At 43.2% G+C, this 26238-nt stretch overlaps 1 protein-coding gene across 3 annotated transcripts in view; it reads left to right on the top strand.

Annotated features, from left to right (window-relative positions):
• CDH23 (cadherin related 23) overlaps nt 1-26238 on the top strand; it is a 1682716-nt gene that overhangs the window by 900126 nt on the left and 756352 nt on the right. Inside the window, exon 14 of one of the 3 annotated variants that reach the window (XM_068258238.1) lies at nt 16840-16914. The exons of the other annotated variants lie outside the window; for them this stretch is intronic. Coding sequence (XP_068114339.1) covers nt 16840-16851 — 12 coding nt within the window. The 3' untranslated portion in view covers nt 16852-16914. Of the gene's footprint in view, nt 1-16839; nt 16915-26238 lie in introns of those variants that run through there. 3 annotated transcript variants of the gene reach the window in all.

Genomic DNA, 26238 nt, shown 5'->3' with positions numbered 1-26238 from the left:
GATCCTCTGCCCCTCAAACTTTGTCATAGGCCCTGAACACACATGCAGCAGATCAGTTTAGCTGCATGCTTGTTTCTGGTGTGATTCAGACACTACTGCAGCCAAATAGATCAGCAGGGCTGTCAGGCAACTGGTATTGTTTAAAAAGAAATAAATATGGCAGCTTCCGTATGTCTCTCACTTCAGTTGTCCTTTAACCACTTGATGACCCAGCCTTTACCCCCCCTTAAGGACCAGCGCTGTTTTCGGTGATCTGTGCTGGGTTGGCTCTGCAGCCCCCAGCACAGATCAAACACCAGGCAGAGCGATCCAGATCGCTCCCCTTTTTTCCCCACTAGGGGGATGATGTGCTGGGGGGGTCTGATCGCTCCTGCCTGTGTGTGGCTGACGGGGAGGGGGGCACCTCAAAGCCCCCTCCACCGCAGGATTCCCCCTCTCCCTCTCCTCCCTCCCTTCCCCGGAGATCGGAGGCTGCACAGGAACGGATCTGTCCTGTGCAGCCTCTAACAGGCTCCTGCCTGTCATGTGACAGCGATCCCCGGCCACTGATTGGCCGGGGATCTCTGATCTGGTACAACGCTGCTACTGTTAGCAGCGTTGTACAAATGTAAACAAAGCGGATTATTTCCGCTTGTGTTTACATTTAGCCTGCGAGCCGCCATCGGCGGCCCGCAGGCCATTCACGGAGCCCCCCGCCGTGAATTGACAGGAAGCAGCCGCTCGTGCGAGCGGCTGCTTCCTCATTAATTAGCCTGCAGCCGGCGACGCAGATGTGCGTCGCTGGTCCTGCAGCTACCACTTTGCCGACGCGCGTTATGAGTGCGCGGTCGGCAAGTGGTTAAAGACTTCATCAGCTTTGTCATGTTAGGCGGTTGTATTCAAGTTGCATAATACTGGCTCCCTCCCACATGAACTGTGTTAAGTAATGGATGTATATACAAGTAATAGTTGTGTTTTTCTAACCCACTCATATCTATCTCTGGATAAGGAAAACCTTTAAAACAGTGCTTGATAGTGAACTAATGAAAACATGGTCAGCGCAGAAGAAATCCCCCAACATTAATTCCACTTTTCATTCACTGCCCTCTAGTGGCCCTGCATGCATTTTCCAGTGATTTGAATCATCCAAACTGACAGCTCTGCTGGGATAATAACAATAATAACCATAGGTCACTTTGGATGGCTTGACACATTTCTGACATTTTGTAATTGCTTTTGCTGTTGCTACTACTCTTTTAGCCTGCACGCTTCCCGATGAATCAATTTCTTTTCCATCAATTCCTGCTAGCTGTATATATAAATATTTGTCCAAATAAGTAAGACATACAGGGGTAGATAAGCCTGAGAACAGCTCAGGTCAGCGTTTCAACTGCCTTTGTGAGCCTAACTTTGTGCAGAATAGAGGCTTACTGAAAATTAACTCTCACTCTTTCATACAAGTGCACAAATGCATCACTGGATTACTGTGTACTTTTTTATTTCATTGTCCTTATGGCATAGCGGTAATTGGTATTAGGCAGGAAACACACTTGACTGTTTTCGTGCGTGTTTTCTGCACAGAAAAACTGAGAACTCATGTTAATCAATGGGCTAGTACACACTTGATATTTTGTTCACGCGCAGAAAAAAAACTGACATTCTGCATCCTGATTCTGCACATTTTGTTAGTTTTTTTGTATCAATTACATCAGCTGCTATGAAAAAAACGCGCGCGTTTTCCTGCATAGAGACACACTTGGTGTGCAGAAAAAGTATGCAGGAAAACGTGCGCAGAAAACTGAAAGACAAGTGTGTTCCCTGCCTTACTGTGTACATCTTTATTTCATTGTCCTTGTAGCATAGCGGTAATGTGTATACTATGTACACCTTTATTTCATTGTCCTTGGAGCATAGCGGTAGTGTGTATACTATGTACACCTTTATTTCATTGTCCTTGTGATACTGCGGTAATCTGCAGCGTCTCTCCCTCAGTCATGAGCCGAAATTTTGCATATGCGTAATTTCGCATCATAATTTGCAATAATGATATGAAATCGTAATTCGTAATTTTCAGCAATATCATTATTTTGTCATCTTATTGCATTGTATTTTTGCGTTTACGCGTAATGTCAAGTTTCATTTCATGCTTACTCGTAATTTCACATTATTTAATGTACTTATGAGAAAATGAATCAAAATTGTAATTATGCAAAAATTGGCTTTTACGAAAAAAGTAATAATAAAGATTAACCATGTACTCGTAACCACGCTAAATTTTGCATCCTTTTCGCCTTTACAATTTTGCTATTACAATCGTAATCATAAGTTCGACAAAATGTGCAAATGTAAAATGTGTAGAAATTGCTAAAACTTACAATCGCAATAACCACTACTCCCACATTTTTTCCAGACTGGCATACTCTAGCATTTTACATGAGTGCTACATAAAACCTCAGTTTTTAACCTCTTGCAGTCAAATATCCCCACCACACAAGCACACACAGCAGTCAAATAAGATGGACACCAGTGCACCTACTAATATGTCTTTGGAGTGAGGGAGAGAAATGAGAACATGATGACACACCTATGCAAATACAGGAGCATAGCAGTTTAACCGAGCACTGGTTGTTTTGGTTTATCCCTAAAGCCTGTGCAAGCTAGCCATGCGTATGAGACAATGGTGCACCAGCCAAATGTGTGGTGTACCGTTTTATGCAATCCAAATCTGTGGCATACCGTTTTATACAATCCAAATCTGTGACGTACCGTTTTATGCAATCCAAATCTGTGATGTATGGTTTTATGCATTCCATATCTGTGGCGTACCGTTTTATGCATTTCCAGTATGTAAACACTTCTATGGTATGTGTATTTTCTTTTGCAGGAGGGAATGCTGCCTTATACAGTATGTGTGCTTTTGGAAGGAAAAAATGTTGTCTAATTGCCTTTAGGGTCACTTCGCCTAACTGTGTTTTAGGGGAAAAAAACTCTGGGCCTTTTTGCATTTCTGTTATATTACAGTTGGCTACGCCCACGTCATAGCCACGGCCATTTCCGTGCCATGACATGGCCATGCCCATTTTTTGCCTTCTCTCTGACCTTAGTGCCCCAAGGTGCTTCGGATCTTTTAGGATGCTAGCAACGCCCCTGGTAGCATGAAGAGAGCAAGAACACCTGGTCTTTCAGAGTGGAACTCAATGCTGTGTGACATAGCCTAGGCTAAGTATTTCTGGGAGGATGGGGTTACATATGAGTATACACCAATATATGGATATTGGAAGTGGTTATTTATGATGCTGAAACCAAGATAATGAACTTAGGTAAAAATAGTTCTCCTTAAATTGTATTTTTTTTCCTTAATATTGTACTGATTTAAAATCCTGTTCCGGACTGTTTTCTCTCTCTCCCTCTCTGCTTTCATGTGCAGCAACACTCCTCTAATTCCATGTGCAGCCCCCTCTGCCATGCGTTTCATCCAAGTACTGTAGTCCCTCTCTTTCATTAACATGTCCCTTGGACATCATTTCACTTTTTAATGTGTTGTTACCCATTTTCAGCCTCCTCTTTCAAATGTAGCCACCCCTCTTTCGTGTTCAGCTGCCACCTTGGACAGCAGCTGCCCACGGCCTCGGCCTGTGTGGCCTTTCCAGCAATCAATTCCTGTATATATAAACGTGTATGTGTGTGAAAAACGGGTCTCCTAAGTAATGTATTACTCTACTATGTCATTACAGTTCCTCTTTAAACAACTTTTAGTTCCTAGTGCAGGATTCTGTTTCATGCTTTTAAATGTTTGTGGTAGTAAGTGAGGGGTACTAATGTGCTTCTGTGCTCTTTTCCTAGGAAGGAAGGGGGTAAGGTGTTGGAATACCTGGATTTGGATACTTGTTAATAAAAAGGCCTCTAGATTAAATCCCTAAGGGTGCATATACACATTCAATTTTGATTAATTTTGTCACTCCCATGTAACGTAAGTGCTTACCTATAAAATCTGTATGTAGTATTCAAAATCTGTTGGCCCTCATACTGCATGGAAGTGGTAAAACTTGGTCTAGCATTAGCCAATCAAAATTGGATGCGTGTACCAGGCATTAGGCTATATTTACACTATTCAGGATGAGAATTGTGTACAGATTACTTGACACACATTCCAGTGCAGTGTGTTTACATCAGTTTTGAATTTAGAATTGGAACATACATTGTTGCTCAAGCCTTCTCACCTCTGTAATGCTCTCTGTGCTGCCACTAGTCATCCTACATCTGCATACAAATGAATACTGGGAACTGCTACTATCTGTTTCCATTGAAACGCACTGTGTCTGACTGACTCTGTTGGCATCCGGTATGTAGTCTTTTTATTTTTTTGCAGGTCAGGAGTTTTAGGTCCATTTACTGATATGGATAGAATGGTTCCTGCAATAACATGCAATCAGTTTTCATGTCCATTTATCTAGCTCCCTACAGTCCAGAAATTGCCCTAAATGCTTTAGAACTTACCATTTCTCCCAAACAGTTTTTTTTTTACCTTGAGGTAGAGAAGGGAAGGGGAGCAGAATAAGATAGAAGCCTAGAAAACTTAGCCTTCAGAAGATAATGCCTTCAGCCAAAACAGGAGACAATTACTCTACTAGTATTATCACGTGACCGGGTTGCAATGGCACCTGGGAACAATCTTTTTTTATATGTGTAAAGATGTTTCTGCTGTATACGTGTGGAGACTGTCCTATTTGCAGGGTCTAGGTACTCTTTATGTGACTAGATTGAGGTATGTTGCATGCTTGTCTGTGTTATGGGAAAGTTTTTCCAGCTCAGTGACAATCCAGCTTCACTGAATGGTGATAATGAGGCAGCTGACGGGAATGTTTATGGATAATTGAACTGTTCATTATAGATTTATAAAGAAGCTAGTACAAAGTCAGTCACAGTTAGCTCACATGCTATTTTCATATTCATAGTACATACATTTATATTCCAACACCAGTCAATTCAGTTTTCTACCAGTTAATTACAAAATCAGGATTGTCCAGAATTTGGGATGTGGACACTTTATGGCCTGCAATTTTTCATATTATGTAGGAAAAATATTGTTCCCAGGTGCCATTGCAACCTGGTCATGTGAAAATACCGATAGAGTAATTGCCTGCTGTGTTGGCTGACAGGATTATCTTCTGAAGGCTAGGTTTTCTAGACTGATGCTTCTTTCTTCTTCTGCTCCCCATACCTTCCCCACCTCAAGGTAAAAAAAACAAAACAAAAACTTTTTGGGGTAAATATTAAGTATCACAGGCCCCCTAGTGGCCGGACAGCTCAAAGCCTTCCTAGGTATTTCACCCACATGCTGTCCAACCTCTTGGACACAATTGATGAGCTGAAACAGTTGGAATTTGGCCGCAGACAGGCTAAAAGGGAGCTTGCGAGCTACAGTAACACAAACTACACTCTATTTCAGGGTACAAAGCTGCCACCAACTCTGTATAAGGACAGGGGACCTACTCTCACTGATTCTAAGACCTGCAAATAAAAACCGTTGAAACACACTAATCAGGCTATATGGACAGTAGTAGCAACTCTTCAGAAAGCTAGGATTCATTCTGTGTGGCTGAATAGTAGGGTGTAGCTGAGAAATAAGTGACTTGAGTAGTATTTTATTTATAAATGCAATATAAATAATTAATATAAACAGAAAATCATTAAAACTAACGATTAGAGAGAAGAGTAACCCAGTGTAAAAATAAAAGGAGAGAAAATAAATACTCAAGTTCAGATGAAATATGTCCCTTTGTGGAAGCAAGTTAAAGTCCTTTGTTCTGGGTCAAAGTTCATACAAGATGGCTGCTAGCTCGGTCCTCAGGCTAGTAGCATGCATTCATGACATTGGTAAGATGGAAGACTTGGGTGGAGTTCCAGCAGAGTCCTTTTGAATGACCCAGCTTTTCAGGTGGGATCTCCGGGTCAGCCCCAGGCTGGACTGGGTGTTATCCTTTTGGGTGGGACGTTTGAGTCCAAAAAATATGACATTTCCCATATTTCCTCTCACAAATAATCACAGATTCATGATCCTCAGAATACGACAATTCAGTGACAGTGGACTGTCCAGTTCCTGAGAAGTTTAATAACTTGGTTGTGGCTTACCCCCGCCCAGGGCCGGATTACCGACCAGGCAACAAAAGCAGTCGCTTGGGGCCCCATTCAGAGTCAAAGGGGCCCCATTAGCACATAAACCAGCCCTTGCCATCCTGTCAGCGGTGGCTGGATGGTATAATGGTTAAAGGGACTCTGAGCAGTGCAGTAACTATGGAAAGATGCATATCATTTTAAAGCTCTCTTTCTCCTCTTTCCAATGATATCTAAACGGCTGCTCTATGCCTTTTAGTTTTCGATATTTTCGCGATTGAAATTGCAGCCACAGGATGACTTTTCTCTAAAGTCAGCGGTGGCTGGATGGTATAATGGTTAAAGAGACTCTGAGCAGTGCAGTAGCTATGGAAAGATGCATATCATTTTAAAGCTCTCTTTCTCCTCTTTCCAATGATATATAAACAGCTGCTCTATGCCTTTTAGTTTTCGATATTTTCGCGATCGAAATTGCGGCCACAGGACGACTTTTCTCCAAAGTCAGAGGTGGCTGGATGGTATAATGGCTAAAGCGACTCTGAGCAGTGCAGTAACTATGGAAATATGCATATCATTTTAAAGCTCTCTTTCTCCTCTTTCCAATGATATCTAAACGGCTGCTCTATGCCTTTTAGTTTTCGATATTTTCGCGATTGAAATCGCGGCCACAGGACGACTTTTCTCCAAAGTTGGCAGCTCGATTCAGCACAATGCAATGAAATATAAGGAACCCAGGGGGATATAATTACAAACATCATGCTGGTAGGTGTGAGGATGAAATGAATTAGTTGTGGGTATGCTTAAAGGCATATCCACAGGCACTGCTTGGAGTCCCTTTAAGGGCTCTGCCGCTGACACAGGAGACCAGGGTTCGAATCTCAGCTCTGCCTGTTCAGTAAGCCAGCACCTATTCAGTAGGAGACCGTAGGCAAGTCTCTCTAACACTGCTACTGCCTATAGGGTGCGTCCTAGTGCCTGCAGCTCTGGCGCTTTGAGTCCACCAGGACAGACAGAATGTTATTTGTCTTGTCTTGTCAAATGATGCCGTGCGCTGCTGATTGTCTTCAGAGCCAGGCTCTCCTCCTAGGTCCCCCTCCTGCTACTGTGCGCTCTGCCGCTGCCCACTCCACCCTCCCTTCCCCCAGAGAACCACAGCTGCAGCAAGAATGATAGCAGCAGATGGCAAACGCTCACTCACCTATCCATGATCCAAGCAATAGAGATCCCATCATCTGAAACCCATCTGTCTCTTCTACAGTGCAGCCGCTCGCTATGAAACTTCCTGATTCTCAGATCAGACATGAAGTAGGAAGTAGTAATAGTAGTAGTAACAGAGCGGCAGCACTCTAGAGGAGACAGATGGGCTCCGGATGACGGGACCTCTATTGCTTGGATCGCAATAGGTGAATGTGATTCATCTGGTGCTGTCATTCTCCCCCACTGCGGCTGCCTTCTCTGCTGGACTATCGTATTCACTGGGATGGAGGCTGCATGGTGGCTGTCTAGTTTGGGAGGAAATTGGTTGTTCGGTGGTGGGAGTGGTTATGTAATTCTGTCTGGGGAACGGCTTCCGGTTTGGCGGTGTCCAGAGTTTTCTGCTATTGCCAGGCTGGAGATGCAGGGGGAAAGTGCTGCTGTGATATCTGGCGCCCTCTTCACAGGGGTGCCCCAGCCCCTGAGTGCAAATGTCCCAGCCATTCATCTCTCACTCTGCATTTTGCCGCTGCTATTCCCTGCATTGTGCACCCACAGAGGAAAGCGTGCTGTTGCCCATAGCAACCAGTAGCTCGGCTGCCCGGTGTGTGCGACATATTGCTGTGCAGCTGCATCTTCTGATTCTATTACGACATGATGGGGGGGCCCAAATCAGTTACTTTGCTTAGGGCCCCATTTAGCCTTAATCCGGCTCTGCCCCCGCCCCTCAATATTGGCTTCAAAATGTTCAGCAAGACGCCACAAAATGATACAACTCCCATAACTATCCTAGGTACGGTATTCCTTAAACAAAAAAAGTTCCTGGAACTCACTGGCCTTAATATGTAGGTGGTACCTCACCAACAGGTGAAGGAGCTAAGATCTGACAATCATGCAGAACAATACAAAAAAGATAGGGATCAGATCACACTTCAAAGCACCAATTTTATTCAACAATTCCATAAACAAGCAAAAATTATACATTGCATCTATTTTCAATCTGCTCTCAGCGGAGCCAGCAGGTCTGGTCCCCTGCTGATTCAAAGCTGTTGCTGGCTTCCTCTACTGACAGGATAGCCATTTGGTGCTGCTGCTGGCAAAGCTTTCACACCTTGGTGTCATTGGCCCATAAAGGAAACTCCTTTTGAACCAGTTAATTGAAAACAAACATTGGCTTGATCAGAAAGCAAAAGTGACTTCATGAAAAGAGGCTCTGCTTATCTACAAGAAAGGGCAGACCCCAAGGCTCTGCACTCTGCTAGGACTACACATTTTGGGATTGTCCCGTTAATCACAATCGGTGCAGGAAACTGATTGCGATAGCGTTTTTAACGGCTCTTCCGTGACACCCCCCCTGGGATGGAGGCACGAGGACAAACATCCACCAGATGTGTGGCGTTGCCGCTAACCTGGCTGAAAGGTCTCTTGTTGCTGACACGGCTGGATAACTCATTGGAGCCTGCGGCTCGGTTCACCTGGACAGTTCACCGTCTTTTACCCTTGGGAGTGACCCAACATGGATCTTTCCACGCAATGCGGTTGTGCCACTGAGTTCTGATGTGGGGTCTGTCAGGACTAGTGACAACGGGTAGTGGGTCAGGTATGTCAACAGCCATCCCACACAAGGGCTTCTTGCTAAGTGGCGGTGGACATAAGGGAACCCCGTGGGGATCCCTGGACCTTCCCATCTTCTGACAGACAGCACATGACCTGCAATATTTTGCTACATCCATGTTCATCCTGGGCCAATAACACTGTTTTCAAATACAGGCAAGTGTCTTGCGGACCTCCAAGTGCCCTGCCAGAGGACTGTCATGTGCGGACTTCAGCACATGCCCCCTGAATGCACTTGGTACCACAAGCCACTTGGTATGCGTGTGGTTTACCTGCAGTGGGCTGCACAGACTCACTGTACAGTTTCCCACCTTCCCAATATACCTTGAAGTCAGCCCTGTCTGCGAGGGGCTCAGAAGCTTGCCGCCTGAGCTCCTCCAGGCTTGGGTCGCTTTGTAGTGCTGCTATGAATGCAGCACTGTGCGTTTCAGCCAGCTGGCTAATGTCGCTTGGTGTCAGCAGCTGAAAGTTCTCACTTCTCACTGCGTTTTTACGGCTCTTCCGTGACAGTAGGTTCTAAGGCATTTAGGGCAATTTCCGAACTGTAGGGAACTGGATAAATGGACATGAAAACTGATTGCATTTTATTGCACTGAACCATTCCCAGGTTAGTTTGAATGTAGCCATGGCTACACCCGGTGCTGTGAGCACTTACAGCCTTATGGTAGGTACGCCACTGGTCTGACAGTTTTCCATTGCTGTCAATTGTTTTTCTGCATGTGAAAAACACATTCAAGTGTGAACTAGCCCATTGATTAACATTGGTTGCAGTCTTCCTGTGCAGAAAATGCACAGAAAGGCCTGGTGCACACCAAAAAACGCAAGCAGATCCGCAAAATGCTAGCAGATTTTGAAACGCTTTTTGTTATTTTTCTGTAGCGTTTCAGCTAGCATTTTGCGGTTTTGTGAAGCATTTTTGGTGTAGTAGATTTCAGATATTGTTACAGTAAAGCTGTTATTGAACAGCTTCTGTAACAAAAATGCCTGCAAAACCGCTCTGAACTGCCGTTTTGCAGAGCGTTTGCGTTTTTCCTATACTTAACATTGAGGTAGAAAAGCATCCACAATCCAAAAAAATGCCTCACCCGGGAGTATGCGTTTCTGCAAAACGCCTCCCGCTCTGGTGTGAACCACCCCATTGAGATACATTGACCAAGCGTATCCGCAGCCGCAAGCGGCTGCAGAAACGCTGAAAAAGCCGCTCGGTGTGCACCAGCCCTAAAACTGATGAGTGCAGACTTGCCCCTTATTGTAGGGAAGCCAATTACCTCTCTGTTTTTTTAAATGTGGGAATAAACTGGATTGCCTGGAGAAAACCCACACAAACACTGGGAGACCAGACTAATATAAACTGTATCCCTGGCCAGCATTTGATCCTGGGACCCAAGCACTAGAAGTTACGGTAAGTATGCTATCCACTACACCTTGATGCTGGCACATTTTTTGTTTCTATTCCCATGGGCACGCAGTGTTATTGGGTAAGGGCATATAATGTGCTGGGAGCACACACACCAGAGCACCCAGGCACCCACTTATATGTTCAAAGCAGCTTAGTGATTCATTGCCTGAGACTGCTGTTCCTGATACTTGTTGGTAGCGATGAGCATGAGTTGTGCAAAAAAAATTAGTAATGTTGGCATTGTAATTGCAAATGCAAATTTCAGAAAAAAAATTGTAATCCATTTTCATTTGTAACCGTAATCAGGATCTATAATTTTGTTTAAAACCCATATTTACTTTTATTTTTTTTTTTATTCATTTTCTCAAAAACAGTCTATTTTTTTTACTTGTTCCCAGTATTCCTTTTCACATGTGTAGCAATTTTGGTGACGATAGCATGTATGGGGGCCTTGCTATTAACCACAAACGTTGGCGCGAAATTGCACGTAATTACAACTACATTACGCAAAATCAATAGAATTTAAAAATCATAACTACATGTGACCGTCATTGTACAATTTTACGCTAAATTTCACATAATACTGATTAAAGGACACCCGAGGTGAAAATAAACTAATGAAATAAACAATTGTATCCATCTTCCTTCTCCTAAAAATGACTTTTTAAGATATTCCGCAGTATTTTATATTTAAATCTACTTTTCAAGTTTTTACTGTTTAAGGCTAGGTGCACACTTAGCAGAAATGGCAGTTATGTGGAACGTATTTTTGATGTTAATGGAAGTCAATGGGCCACAGGAAAAAATGCATATAAAAAACGCATATGCGTTTTGTATGCATGCATTTTTAAAAATGCTAGTTTTGTTGCATAATATGCAAAAACTTATCAAAAATGCATATGATGAAAGTGAATGGAAATGCAATGGTATGCGTTTTTCATGCGTTTTTATAAGCGTTTATTTTATTTATTTTTTTGTTTTGTGATGTATTTCCTCTTCCTGTTTTCCTAGTTATTTGCATAAAACGCAATTGAAAAACCCATGAAAAAATGCATAAAAACGCATATGTGTTTTGTATATGCAAAAATGCACGCAAAATGCTTGAAAAACGCGTCTGCGGGAAAAAAATGCATGCAAATACACCAAAAACGCACATGACATAAAATGGGACCTTTCACGTTATGTTATGTGTGCACCTAGCCTTATTGGTTTTGCTCAGTGACACATTCATTAAAGTTTGCCAGAGCTAAACACTATAAACTATTGGCCCTTTTTTATCTTATTTGTGCTCTTATCTAGCATTTTCTGCTAGGGAAGTGTTTTATAGTTGTAATTTCTTATCAACGGGGTACACAATGTAGTCTGACTCAGTCTTGACCCAGATAGGAACTGCCACTTACATACCTGATGTTTAACTCTTTCAGGCAGAGAAAGAAAAAAAGCAACACAGCATAGGTATTTGTGTGCTAGGCACTGTACATACCCATGTCTATCTCATCATGTCACATGTCACCTCAGGTATCCCTTCACAGGTTACAGTTATTGCTACTTGTTGCTGACCAGGAGTACTTTGTCCTTGCTTGCCTTACTGCTCCTGTTTCTGACTTCAGCCTGAACCCAACTGCAAACTTTTTAAATAATCATAACTTGTGCCAGCAATTGCTAAATAAGTTAATATCCCTTTTATAGTGTAGTGTGGACTTGCAGCGAACCTGCTCCAGTCTCACTTAGCGATATTTTCGTGAACCCGGCAGTAATATTTGCCATGTACTTTCAGGATGTGATGAGCCCCAACCAAAATTTTTCTATTCCTAGCTACGCCCCTGCATCCGACCAAAAGTTTGATGAAAATCTTGCGAACCTGCCAGCCATAATTTTGCTCCTCTTTACTTAGAACACATTTCACTGGATGGAAACTCTAATGAAGATTCTCTAAAAGTCATTAGTAGCAAAAACAGTCTGATAGAAAAAAAAAATCTATTACAGACACTAAAATGTGTGTTTATTTCGGAAGATTAAGCTTCACTCAGAGAAGAAACGGTTACTTTATGCTGAAGAGCTGTTTGGCTGGTTCTAATTGAAAGAAACGTTATCATTCCTAAAGTAAGAGGCTCGGCATATTAAAATATGTTAAATCTATTGCTAAAGGAAGTAAAGCTGCCATCCATTAAATCTTTACTGCGTACAATATAAAGAGGTGTTAGCACATCTGAAACACCAAGCTCCACGCATCACCAGCCACATGATCTTGACACTTCCGTAATTGTTGGAGGTTGTAAATGTTCCATTAGTTGGGTTGTAATGGAATTTGAGACCAATTCCGTTACTAAACTGAAACTGATAGCCTCATAAATAAAGAACCCAGCGTCAGACGCACATGAAGGCATCAAATCCTTGGGAAAAGGAAACAGTCTTTGTTATTGGCTTGCTGCCATCTGAGATTTTCTTTCATCAGATGTTTGTGATAAAAAAAATTACACTCTACTGAAAGCCGGAGCAAATAAGATGTTCTATTTGCCCATAGTTTACTTTTGGCAATTTTTTTCTAAATTAAAGGGTGTACAGTACACCTGTAGCTAGTTCTTCGCAAAAAATAAAAGGTGGGTGGATGTTGTTAAAGAATCATTATTTTGTGATCATGCTGATAATAAATGTATCAGCGAGTTCAGGCCAAGAGTGGGCAGAAATTTAAACATACCGTAGTCCTGCAACATTGTAATCTCTATTAGTATACTTATACGCCTAAAGATACCCATTAACAGTACAATATTTTCCTCAGATTTGATCAGATTTGCAGGATCATAAGTAATTGAAAGGTAATTATCGATTGTTCACACAAACTGATAGAAAACAGCAGCGCAAACAACGTGATCGCCCGGGGATCGGCGTCGCTGGGGTTGAATAGGTCAGCCCAGTGGATCACTCACAGGTTGGGGGTCGCCGGCTGTATAGATGGCCCGAACGGTTCGCCGGCAAACTTCCAGGGGTTTGCGATCGCGGAGAACCGCGAACTTTATCGTAAGTTCGGTTCGCCCCTGTATTGCACCATTAGGGTCAAATTTGACCCTCTACATCGCAGTCAGGCTACACTCCCTCCTGGAGCCACTCCCCCCCGCTTATAAAAGGCAGGCATTGCCGGCCATTTTACTCACTCGTGTGCCCTGCAGTAAATAGAGAAGGGACAGCTACTACTGCTGCATACTCTAATAGGAATAGATGAGATAGGCTTGTTAGCTTGCTCCTTGCTGATTCTTATTGCTAAAATAGCACCCCACAACAGCTCTTTTGAGAGCTAATCTTGTTCTTTTAATCTATTTTGTTTTTTTCTGTGTGTCCCATTCACACTTGTGTTGCATAGACAACTTTGATAATTCATACTGTGTGTGTGCCACTGCCAGGTCTAGCACATTCAATGACTACCTGTTTGTGTGACAGGTGCACATTGTAATATCCATTACTGCATATACCTACCTACCTGTTGTTCACATTGCACCCACCTACCTACGTGAGCTGAGCACACACAGTGTCACTGTGCCTGCCCGCTACCTGTCTGTATGTGACAGGTGCACATTGTAATACCCAATACTGCATATACCTACCTACCTGTTGTTCACAGTGCACCCACCTACCTACGTGAGCTGAGCGCACGCAGTGTCACTGTGCCTGTCCAGTACCTGTCTGTGTGTGACAGGTGCACATTGAAATACCCATTACTGCATATACCTACCTATTGTGTTCAGTGCACCCACCTACCTACGTGAGTGCACGCAGTGTGATATACCACTCCGTGCATACCTGTTAACTGCACCTGTGTGACTGCACATTGTATTAGTCAAGTCAGTGCATACCTTTCACTTCATCCCCCCAATATGGACAAAACAAAAGACAGAGGCAGGCCACCTGGCAGGTCTGTTCGCGGTCGCGCTGTCGTGATTTCTTGCAGCCCTTTAAAGTACAGTGTTCAGAAGAAGGCACGTGCCATCAACCCCCAATATTGTCAGGACGTAGTTGACTACTCTGATTCTGGCACCCCACTCAACACTCAGTCGGCCGCCACCACCAAAGTGCCATCAATCCAGGGATCAGCGGTGTGGACATTTTTTGTGTGTGCCTGCCTCAGATGAGAGCAATGCCATCTGCACTCTCTGCCACCGAAAATTGAGCCGTGGAAAGACCAAGATCGCGTAGGGACAACTACCTTATGAAGGCACATGATTACAAAGCACAAACTGCAATGGGATGACCACCTGAGGAAAAGCAGCACACAAAAGCAAAGCCACACACCGCAGTGGAAGATACCAGGCCGCAATTTTTTCTCAAAAAAGGCCATACCTAAACTGTACCATGATGTTGAAAGGCAAGTGGTGACATCACTGGCACACAGCGTTGGGTCAAGGGTCCATCTGACCACGGATGCCTGGTCTACAAAGCACGCTCAGGCCTGCCCGAAGACTAAGTCAGTCCCCACACACAGCATCTCTGCCTGCACGCCGTGTGACTGCCTGCCCCAAGACTAAGTCGCTCCCCACACAGCATCTCTGCCCACAGGCCGCTTGACTGCCTTCTTCGCCACCAACAGGGTCCAGGACTCCAGGCGGATTCCTAGCAGTGGCTGCTATAATAATTTTTCTGATGCATGTACATGCCTACCTAAATTTTCTGGCTGCAGTGCAGCTGCAACAACAAAACAAAAGGCATGTACATGTGCCCATTCCCCTTCATGATCATTACCTTGCCGCGGTGAAGGGGCTTGCGTATCACAATTAAGCAATGACCACTGGCTATATGAGTGTCTCAGGGGGTGGCACACCAAAGATAATAAGGTTGTTGCTTCATTGTGGACACAGACCAAATTTGATCAGCTGGACAGTCACTTTTGTTCTATCATTGAGCTACCACAGCCTGGCGCCATATGGGCATGAAAACCGCCACGGCCTGCACTCTTGCCATGGTGCACACCAGTCCAGCACAGCCGTCACTACACAAACAGCTGTTTGCGGTGTGTTACACAGTGAGTTTGGTGTGTCAGTGTGAAGCAGTACTCTAATTACACTCCCTGATTGATGTATACACATGCAAGATGTTGTAAAGCGCTTTATGCCTGCAGTTTAGCATTCAGTGTGATTTCTGCCCTTAAAACGCTGCTTTGCGTCAAATCCAGATTTTTCCCCGGGACTTTTGGCGTTTATCCCACTCCGCCATGCCCCCCTCCAGGTGTTAGACCCCTTGAAACATCTTTTTCATCACTTTTGTGGCCAGCATACATTTTTCTAGTTTTCAAAGGTCGCCTCCCCATTGAAGTCTATTGCGGTTCGCGAAAGTTCGCGCGAACTAAACTTTCGCGGAAGTTCGCGAACCGAAAATCGGAGGTTCGGGCCATTTCTAGCCGGCTGCCCTACACACACCTGATTGTCAGCTGAGGCCGTCGTTATGGGCTGACTCAGCCGACTTTAGGGCCCTTGATGCAAAGTTGAAATGTGTGCTCAGCAAGCAATTACCAGGCAGCAGCAAGCCGTTGTGAAAGTTCGACAGGCTTTTCACTGCCTATCAACTGCTCGTGTGAAAGGGCCCAAAGTCAGGCATGTGTACAAGGCTGTAGCCCCTGAACAAGCATGCAGCAGATCAGGTGTTTCAGACATTTTCGTAAAATCTGACAAGATTAGCTGCATGCTTGTTTCTGGTATGATTCAGACACTACTGCAGCCAAATAGACCAGCAGGTCTGCCAGGCAACTGGTATTGTTTAAAAGGAAATAATGTCAGTCTCTATATACTTCTCACTTCCAGTTCCCTTTAATCAAAAAAGTTTTCTATTTCAGATTTTAAAAATTCAGAAACATCTCACTAGAGGTAGTACTATAACAATTTAACTTTAAAATATTTTTTTCCCATTCTTTAGAGTAATCATCATAATGTGTTGATGTTGTTTTTATAGCACACAATACTTTGTTTTAGAACTGGATTAGTTTTGCCAAGCATCCATCATTTTATAGACTGTTCATGAAAAACAGCAAAGTTGGGCCACCTCCAGCAGGCATCAATTAAGTATGCATGCATTTAAAATAACGTTCAGCAGCCCTGATATTGCACATACACCATGCCTTGGGTATCTGCAGGGAGTAGAGCTCCACTCGCAGACAAGCCTGTCCAAGACTCTGCCTCCTCCTTTCCAGGTAGAAACATCCTAGCCCCCGTGTTTCCTCACTTTTACCCACCCAGGCTTTTGATTCCAATCCTGCCATGTTTTAGAGGGTGCAGGCAGCACTGCAGCAGTCAGCCACTGGGCACCAGACATGTTCCAGCATCGAAGATGGTCTCAGCACAGGAAGTAAATGAAAAAGCCACTGCTGCCTGCGCAGCAAAATGTGCACGGATCCCAATACTCAAAATAAAATGATACAGGTTTTATTTATCAGTTTAAAGAGACACTGATGCAAAAAAAAAAAAAAGATATAATGAATTGGTTGTGTATTTTTATTTTCAGTTATATGGTGTTTTTTTTTTTTATAACATTGCATCATTCTCTAAATTATTTTACAGAGCAGCCTGTGAACTTTTGAACCCTTCTCTGCCCAGACAAAAGAAAATACTTTGACAGACACTTCAGATAACAGGCTTCAGAACACAGAGCTCTCTGCGACTTTGAACGTCATGGAGGTCAATGGCAATTTGCATAGATAACTGGAGCTTCTCTTCCTGTATTGGAAACATTAGACTTATGCCTCAGCTCCTAATGTTTTATTTCTTAGCTGTACTACTCATACAAATCATTATATCATTATTATTTTTTTACTTCAGTGTCTCGTTAAGCCCTGTTAAAATAATCCATCCATAAATATACTGTTTAAATAATACATTTACATAATTCAAATTGAGATATTGCAATTTTCAGCATGTGCAAAAATAGATGCGCCTACCATCTAGAGCTTATGTCTAAATGTTTAATTTTTCACCAAGGAAACAGGACTTCATTTAGGGACAGGTTTGGTAGGGAAGGTTAACAAGGGTCAACAGTTTAGTTACATTATTTCCTGTTAGCTCACAGATGGGAAATTGAGTTATTAATAAACTTATTGGGCTTGATTCAGAAAGCCATGCTAACTCATAGCACGGCTGAGCTCTGCTGCACATAAAACTTTACGCGCGCTATAACAAATGTGTGCGCACGTTCACGCGGCGCAACGCATACTTTTGCACACGTTGTGCCACATGAGTGTGCAAAAAGTTGTTATAGCGCGCTTAAAGTTTTATGCGCGGTAAACCGCGCGAAGCATAGCGTGGCTGTGCTATGAGTTAGCACGGCTTTCTGAATCAAGCCAATTGAATGGAAAATTACGGGGTTTTTCTTAAGTGATGACTAAATAAAAAATGGCATTTATTTTCCTTTGTCTTAACCAAATTAAAGTTTTGCTGTGTCAGGGGGTAAAGTATTAAATGCTACTGAGGCCTGATCATGGAAGTTTTATCTCTTTAGCATTTAGTTTAACTATTTATTTAAAGGGAACTCTAGTGGAGAGACCTATGGAGGCTGATATATTTTCATTTAAACAAAGCACATTGCCTGGCTCTTCTGCTGATCCTCTGCCTCACATACGTTTAGCCATAGACCCTGAACAAGAATGCAGATCAGGTGTTCTGACAAAAATCTGACTAGATTAGCTGCATGCTTGTTTCAGGTGTGTGATTCAGACACTACTAACCAGAAAGTTCAGAAGGACTGTCAGGCAACTGGTATTGTTTATAATGAAAAAATATGGCAGCCTCCATATGTGTAGAGATGGCCCGAACAGTTCACTGAGGGACAGTTCCCGGCGAATTTCCGCTGTTCACGTTCTCGGCGAACTGCAAATATATGGCATGTTCAACCCGCCCCCTATAAATTATCATGGAGCCAGACTTTGACCGTTTACCTCCCAGTCAGCAGACACATGGCAGCCAATCAGCTAGCACTCCCTCCTGGACCCCCCACCCCGCTATTAAAAAGCAGTTGCGGTGGCCATATTGGATTCATTCTCTGCTGGCTGCTGACTTAGCGAGAGCAGGGTCAGAGCAGATTTGCTGCAGATGGGTAGGGAAAACATTAGCTAGGCCTGTGTTCTTGTTCCTCACTTGCTGTGAAAGCACCTCAAACAGCCCTTTTGAGGGCTAGTACATTAGTCTCCTGTGTTTTTTTTGTGTGTGTGTGATACTCCACAGCACACTGACACCCAGAGCTGTGTGCACACTACTGCTGTTGTTACATTAAGTTGCAGGGACAGTACCACTCCAGTACAGTATTATTTCACTGTATTCTGATAGTACTATTGCATTTCTCTGTGTGTGACACTCAACAGCCCACTGACACCCAGAGATCTACATACTACTACTCCTCCTCCTCCTTTTCCTCTTCCTCCTTCTTCTTCTTCCATGGATCCCCCTCCGGCATGCCACAGTCCAGGTGTTAGATCTGTTGAAACAACTTTTCCTTCACTGTTGTGGCCAGAAACAGTCTTTGTAGGTTTTAAAATTTGCCTGCCCATTGAAGTCTATGGCGGTTCGCATGTTTGCGGAAGCTTTTGCTATTCGTGAATGGAAAATTCTATGTTCACGATATCTCTACGTACAGTATGTGTCTCACCTCGGGTTCCTTTTAAGGACCTGCCTGTTAAAAGCTCATGATTACAGTACTTACTTAGGGCTACAGCCACTTACATATCAAAGTACATATTCTAAATGTAACAGACCATTGACAGTATGCACATTTCATTTTAATGTAATACAAGTGCCCAATAGATAGCAAATAGTTCAATTCTCACTTTTGGTGTTATAGCACTCACTGTTCTGCTGCATGCATATTTGTGGAAGTGATGAAATGTCTGTAAACCCACCCAGTCATTCTGCCATGATTTTGCCACTACTCCCCTGCCTCCCTAAACCTAATGCCATTGTCCTTTTTTCCCTCTATCGGCCAAATCATAACTCTAGAAGTAAAAGTCATTACCTGCATTGCTGGCTTAGTTGTTGCCAATGGCAGCTACTGCAAGGAAAGAGTGATGCAGAGCACACAGAAGGCATCAGTCTCTGATTGTCTTCTAAAACAATCCTTTCACATAATACATGGAGATATGTTGGTCCCTTGCAGACATTATTAAAAAAAAAAAATGTAAGAAAGAAAAAAAAAAGGAATGAAACTTAAATGGTAATGAAATGAATAAAAATTAAAAGGAACAAAGTTAATGCTTAATGAACACCACCCCCTCAGTAACATTTACCTTAGGCTGTTTTGTTATACAGAATTCATCTCCCAGGGCATTCTGGGAGACCAGGCATTGTTTCTGCTGACTTGGGAACACAAAGAAAGAAAACATTCCGCAGTGATGCTCCTACCAGCAGTAAAGAAGTCGCCACCTGTGATAAATTTAAGAATGTACATTGTGGTAGAGGATAGATTTTACAATGGGCAAACCCTGACTATGCAATTTATAAATGCATATACTATTAAAATTAAATTAAAATTAATTAAAAATAAGCAATTTTGTTCATTAACCTCCCTGGCGTTCTATTAAAATCGCCAGGGAGGCTGCGGGAGGGTTTTTTTTAAATTAAAAAAAAACTATTTCATGCAGCCAACTGAAAGTTGGCTGCATGAAAGCCCACTAGAGGGCGCTCCGGAAGCGTACTTTCGATCGCCTCCGGCAATCGAAAGTAACAAGATAGGCCGCAATGAGCGGCCTATCTTGTTTTGCTTTCCTCGTCGCCATGGCGACGAGCGGAGTGACGTCATGGACGTCAGTCGACGTCCTGACGTCAGAGCCGCCCGATCCAGCCCCTAGCGCCGGCCGGAACTGTTTGTTCCGGCTGCACTGGGCTCGGGCGGCTGGGGGGACCCTCTTTCGCCGCTGCACGCGGCGGATCGCCGCGGAGCGGCGGCGATCGGGCAGCACACGCGGCTGGCAAAGTGCCGGCTGCGTGTGCTGCTTTTTTCAGATTAAAAATCGGCCCAGCAGGGCCTGAGCGGCGACCTCCGGCGGCATACCCCGAGCTCAGCTCGGGATTACCGCCAAGGGGGTTAAACTGCAGTCCTGGTTATCCGGAACTCAACTAAGTAGCAGTCCAAACCAAACAGAACAAATCGTCAGCAATACTCAGTGCTGAAGGACAACTTCTTAGCTTGTTTGTGGCCTCTGCTATGCTTAAAGACTGGGTTCCACCACTCTCCCAAAGTTAATATACTTTCAATTACTGTATTTTAACATTTAAAGAGAAATCATAACCAAGAATTGAACTTCATCCCAATCAGTAGCTGATACCCCCTTTCCCATGAGAAATCTTTACCTTTTCTCAAACGGATCATCAGGGGCCCTGTATGGCTGATATTGTGGTGAAACCTCTCCCATAGTGTGATGTCAGCGCCTCACAGTACTGAGGAGCTAATATCACACACTGGGAGCCTTGTTGCATTGTGGGAAATAACAGCTGTTTCCAACTGCAAAAAAAACAAGCAGCATCTCCTTCCACTGACATCACCTGCGAGCAGTAAAAATGTCAACGTGATAAATTTCAGAATGTAATTTAGGGAGAGGAAAGATTTAACAATGGGCAACAACTAACTAAATTATTTATACATAATTATTGTAAAAAATAAGCACTTTTTTCATTACGTTATTTTCACTGGAGTTCCTCTTTAATACAGAGTTCATGGTATGTATATAGAGTGGGGTATAGTACTTGAATCATTGGATTCAATTGATCCTGTCAACAGGAAGTTAAAGCACTACTGTAGGAGGGTAGGGGGGGAAAAAAGAGTTGAACTTACCCGGGGCTTCTAATGGTCCCCCGCAGACGTGGAGAAATTGAAAAAAAAGGCAAATTTATTAAAAAAATAAATAAAATAAATATTTATAAAAAAAAAAATAATAAACTGTGGAGCGATCAGACCCCACCAACAGAGAGCTCTGTTGGTGGGGGGGAATGGGGGAGGGGGGATCACTCGTGTGCTGTGTTGCACAGCCCTGCAGCTTGGCCTTAAAGCTGCAGTGGCCAATTAAGTAAAAAATAGACGGGTCTTTAGGGGGGATTTAACACTGCGGTCTTCAAGGGGTTAAAGTCGCAAATTCCAGAAGTGAACCGGAGGCGGGGACCAGAGCATCGGTGAGTGGCTGTGTTGGCACACAATGGGCTTGATTCACAAAACGGTGCTAACCTACTTAGCACGCCTAAAGACTTTTGGGCGTGATAACTGTTGCACTAAGTAGGTTAGAACCGTTTTGAGGAATAAACTCGCGCACAAAGTTTTTGCGCTTGCAAAGTTTTGCGCTTGCAAAGTTTTGCGCTTGCAAAGTCCGGTGAGCGCGGAAAGTCGCATAGGGTTTAATGGGCTCAGCGCACGCACCGTGCGATTGCGCACGCAAACCTTTGCGCGCGGGACTTTGTGCGCGAGTTTATTTTATCATGCCTAAACTGAGTTTAGGTGTGATAATGGGCTTTTTACCAGCGTGCTAACTGTTAGCACGCTTTAGTGAATCAAGCTTTAATGTCTGCAGGGGACCATTAGAAGCCCCAGGTACCCTCTACCCTGTACAGTACTCCTTTAAGCCCAGATGCAAGCAGCTGTCAGGACACTGTCTCTTTGAGCAGCAGTCGCTAGGCAGGTATGTATAAAACACATGCCCGCCTCTATCTTCACCTACCCTTCCAAACACCAATAAGCGCTGTTCTCTTTAAATAACTGAATACATTCGGTGAATAAACTTGGTGAAGGTTTTAACTTGCAAGTAGAGCTATTGCAGTTGCAGAATGACTGTCTAAAATCAATGAAGTGGTGATCAGTGAATGAATTTACTTGCATAGAGATAAGCAATTTATTCCGAAAGGTTAAAATAATCAGATGTGCCTTAAATTACCCTAGTCAGTCATTGCATTTTGTAAGATACACAGTTTGTGTGGCAAACGGTGACACTTGGCTTGCCCTTGTGAGATGAGGCTTGTAGCACTCACTCATACACTATATTTATGTGCTTTTATAGAATACCTTCCTAGTAAATGATCCTGAGCTGCTCTCTGCCAGCTTTCCAACACAGAAGGGATTGCAGCTGATCGTATATGCTTACTCTATTTATTCTGCAGGGCTTTAAAGTATGATAAATGCTGAAACTATTATGCTTGCTTGCAGCCTCAACGGGTTGGCGGAGCTCTTTAAAAATGCATTCTCCCATGTAAATTTCTGCTCCATCAATCCTTGTGACATGTCAGACATTGCTATTGTTTCCTGAACAAATTGTACAGCATGCCCTTGTCTCCAGATTTGTTCACAGGAGCATAATCGCTCTGCAACTATGGTTTCCCCTCACGGCATATCATTGCTGCTGTACAGAATCTAAAAGTGAAGGTCTTGTGCCTCCTACATGGTGCTAGGAAAATGGAGGTAGTATTTGTTGATCCTGTGTAGGATGGTCAAATTATCAGCGGGGGTTGAAAGAGTACACAAACAAATTAGCATACATTCAGCATTTTTTCGTGTATATTCTAACATGTAAACAAATCATACGTATTTGCTGATAGTTGCTAGATTTGGGTCAGAACAACATATATTTGCATAGAATAGCACTTTCTTACAAAAATAAGGCTATCAGTGAGCCTTATTAATCTGAAAGAGTGCAGCTTAAAGCAGTATCTGTTGAAAAGGGTACCAGAACTGCCTGTGTAAAAAGACTTTCATGTTGTTTAGCGGTTATAGGTGGTGAAAAGGGGCACCCTTTATTTTGGCTATATCTTGGAAATGTTTGCGGCTACAATACAGGACCTAATTTGTACACTGATGATGATGATGATATCCATTCAGTCGTATCCTACTCTTGGCAATTCTAGGGGTTAGCTCTCCCCATGCTGTCCGATCTTGTGCCATTTCTGCCAGTTGCCTTAAGCTCAATCCTGTGTCAGCTTTGACGGTGTCAAGCTAACGCATTCTCTGGCGGTCTTGTCGCCTTTTGCCACTGATCAGTCCTAGCATTAGGTCTTTCTCTAAGGAATTTGATCGCATCAAGTGGCCGAAATATGTGAGTCTGAGTCTGGTGATCTTGCCTTCCAGTGACATGTCTGGTCTTATACGTTCCAATACTTCTTTGTTCATCATCGTTGCTGTCTGTGGAATGCGAAGCAACCGTCGCCAGCACCACAACTCTGAGTCGATCTTTCTTCAATCTGCTTTTCTTAGGGTCCAACTTTCACAGCTTTGTACACTATAAGCCCTTAATTTTGCGGCTACATGTTTACAACTCCAATACAGGACCTCATTTTTACACAATAAGGCCTTACTGTGGCCCTTGTGGGGCTACAACGATCTCGTGGCATACCATTTATATAACTTTGACATAAAATGTGGCTATAATACTCACACCAAATGCCAGTTATAGCTTTCAAAACGTGCATCTACAACAGAGGTGCCCACACTTTTTCAGCTTGTGAGCTACTATAAAAAATTAGCAAGTTAAAATGATCTGATCATTTTTGCGCTTCTGGTAATGATCCTCCTGATGGGATACATTTACAAATAAACAATTTTAAAAATCCAACTCCAAAATGTATTTTTCATTTTTGATGCATTAAAAAGATCTATTGCTTATGCATTTTTATTGCTGTCTCTGTTTCCATTTGGGATGAACTCACATCTTGGATCCAGCCAAATTCTCCAACAGGGACAGAACCGCATTGGTTGAAAACATCAGTCAATTATTTCCTCTTTCATTTCCAGTCTCTCGGACGATTAATGGATTGCAAAGGGTTAAATACATTTTTAGAGCAGTATATAAAAAGGACAGCTTCCTATTTGGCTGTGTATGCCCCACGTGACTTGTAAAAGCAACTTTCAAGGTTTTGAATTTTATAGGCTGAAGGTGGAGAACCCAAAAACACACTAACGCGAAGGTGTGCACTAGCGAGAACAGCATAACGTCATCTAGGAATGCCCTTTCTATTAAGATGTATAGGAATCCAGCGTGGCAGGTAGAAGAAATGACATGACTGAGGTAGAATTAGTCTGCCACAAGCATTACTAATGTACAGTCAATAACTGCATTAGACAGTGGGACAATTACTTCATCCCTTTGATTTCTGAATCCATTTAGGAAATGGACTGTAGTGCAAAATGAATTTCACATGTGGAAAATGTAACTGTAATTATCATGTACAAAGCGCCTTCAACTTGTCAAGTCCGGTGATCTTGTATTCCGACAAGACTATTTTCATGTCTTGGAGAGGGAACATATTCCGGTGTCTATATTAGCATCTTCAGAACTACTGCATTGTATTCTGCAGTTTGATTTCTCCAAGACGTAAGTGACATCTAAATCCAAGTGGGCTCTGACTGGAATGATCCTAGTATCAATAAAGATTTTTTTTTCCTCTTCACCTGATGTACAAGATCTAATCTTGTGGCATAATATAACCATCAATAAACATATATGCTCTCAACATGCATTCCACTTAGCAACTGTCATTATTGAAAAAAGTCATTAAGACTCAGCCACATGCAGAAGGGGGGGAGGCTCTGGGTGCCCAGACCCCTCCCCCGCCTTACACACACACACACACACTTTTAAAATCATCAATAAAAAGGTATTTTTGGCCATGTAAATGAAGCTCCGCCCCTTCCATGATAAGCTACACCCACCCGTGGGAAGTTCCGTCTCCACTTGGTACACCCTTAAAGGGAACCTAAACTGAAAAGGGATATGGCTGTTTCCTTTTAAGCAATACCAGTTGCCTGGCAGTCCTGCGGATCTCTTTGGCTGTAGTGGTAGCTGAATCACACACCTGAAACAAGCATGCAGATAAGCCAGTCTGACTTCAGTCAGAGCACCTGATCTGCATGCTTGTTCAGGGGCACCCCCCACTTAAAGGAATACTATCGATTCACATATTTTTTTCAAATGACACAGGAATTGTTTGGGAAATGCTGCTAAGTACTGGTGTATACATTTTAGTAGCAACTTCATTGTTTACGGTTATCAAAATACTTTCAAACTTTACTGACGCCAAAACTGACGGCTGACTGAGCCATGAGGAGAGGGGAAATTCCCCTCACACTTGATCAGTTAACTCTGTGTAGCTCTGTGTGTGACAGAGAGAACAGCTGCAGCTGCTGTGTCCTGTGCTTCTGATTGAAGTGTCTGAAGAGAGCAGAGGGAATTTAACTAATTTTCACAGCTTTTCATACTGTTATTGCTTACAGAGTTTGATATGTTTGATATTTGCTTTCTGTAGTCTGATATGCAACACTGGCTGTGCATTGAAGCAGACACCCCTTCTACAATTGATTTGTCCCAATATAGCTAAATCCTACCCTCAATAAATTACAGCTTTTGCCTCTGATATTTAACATGAACAGTAGGAAAATGTTTACACAGCTACTTAGACATTATTTGCACACTGTCATTTTAGAACACTTGGGTATCGATAGTATTCCTTTAAGGACCCTCTGTACGGCCCTGTTAAGACTTAGCACTAGGCACATGAGGCATGAGGCATGAGCCTAGAGGCACCAGTTTGCTGAAAGGCCTCTGTTAAGGGTTTGCAAACTCATCATGGAACCATGTTTGTCACCAACCCAGTGGACTAGACAGCTGGATAGAAGGAACCACCATTCCAGCACTCTATGCTCCACTGACAAACTGGAAATACCTGAGGGAGCATGAGGAGTAGGATGGATGGTATTGCCCATCCACCCACTTATCCAGCTCTCTATGCTTCCTCTGTGGTGATCAGCCTGGCATGCTCATTTAGATTTGTATGCTCCCTTGGTGTGCTGGACACATCTGAAAGATTATAGAGAGCTGGATGGGTGAAAGGGATCTATGGTATTGTGCATTCAGCCTATCCATCCAGCTCCTTTAGCAGCCTTGTCATCACCAAGAGAGAATAGATAATCACATGGTCAGTCCCATCAACCCCACTTATTCTCCA

The sequence above is a fragment of the Hyperolius riggenbachi genome, chromosome 10, assembly GCF_040937935.1.
Source record: "Hyperolius riggenbachi isolate aHypRig1 chromosome 10, aHypRig1.pri, whole genome shotgun sequence".
NCBI lineage: Eukaryota > Metazoa > Chordata > Amphibia > Anura > Hyperoliidae > Hyperolius > Hyperolius riggenbachi.
This window is presented reverse-complemented; position numbering and strand designations above follow the sequence as displayed.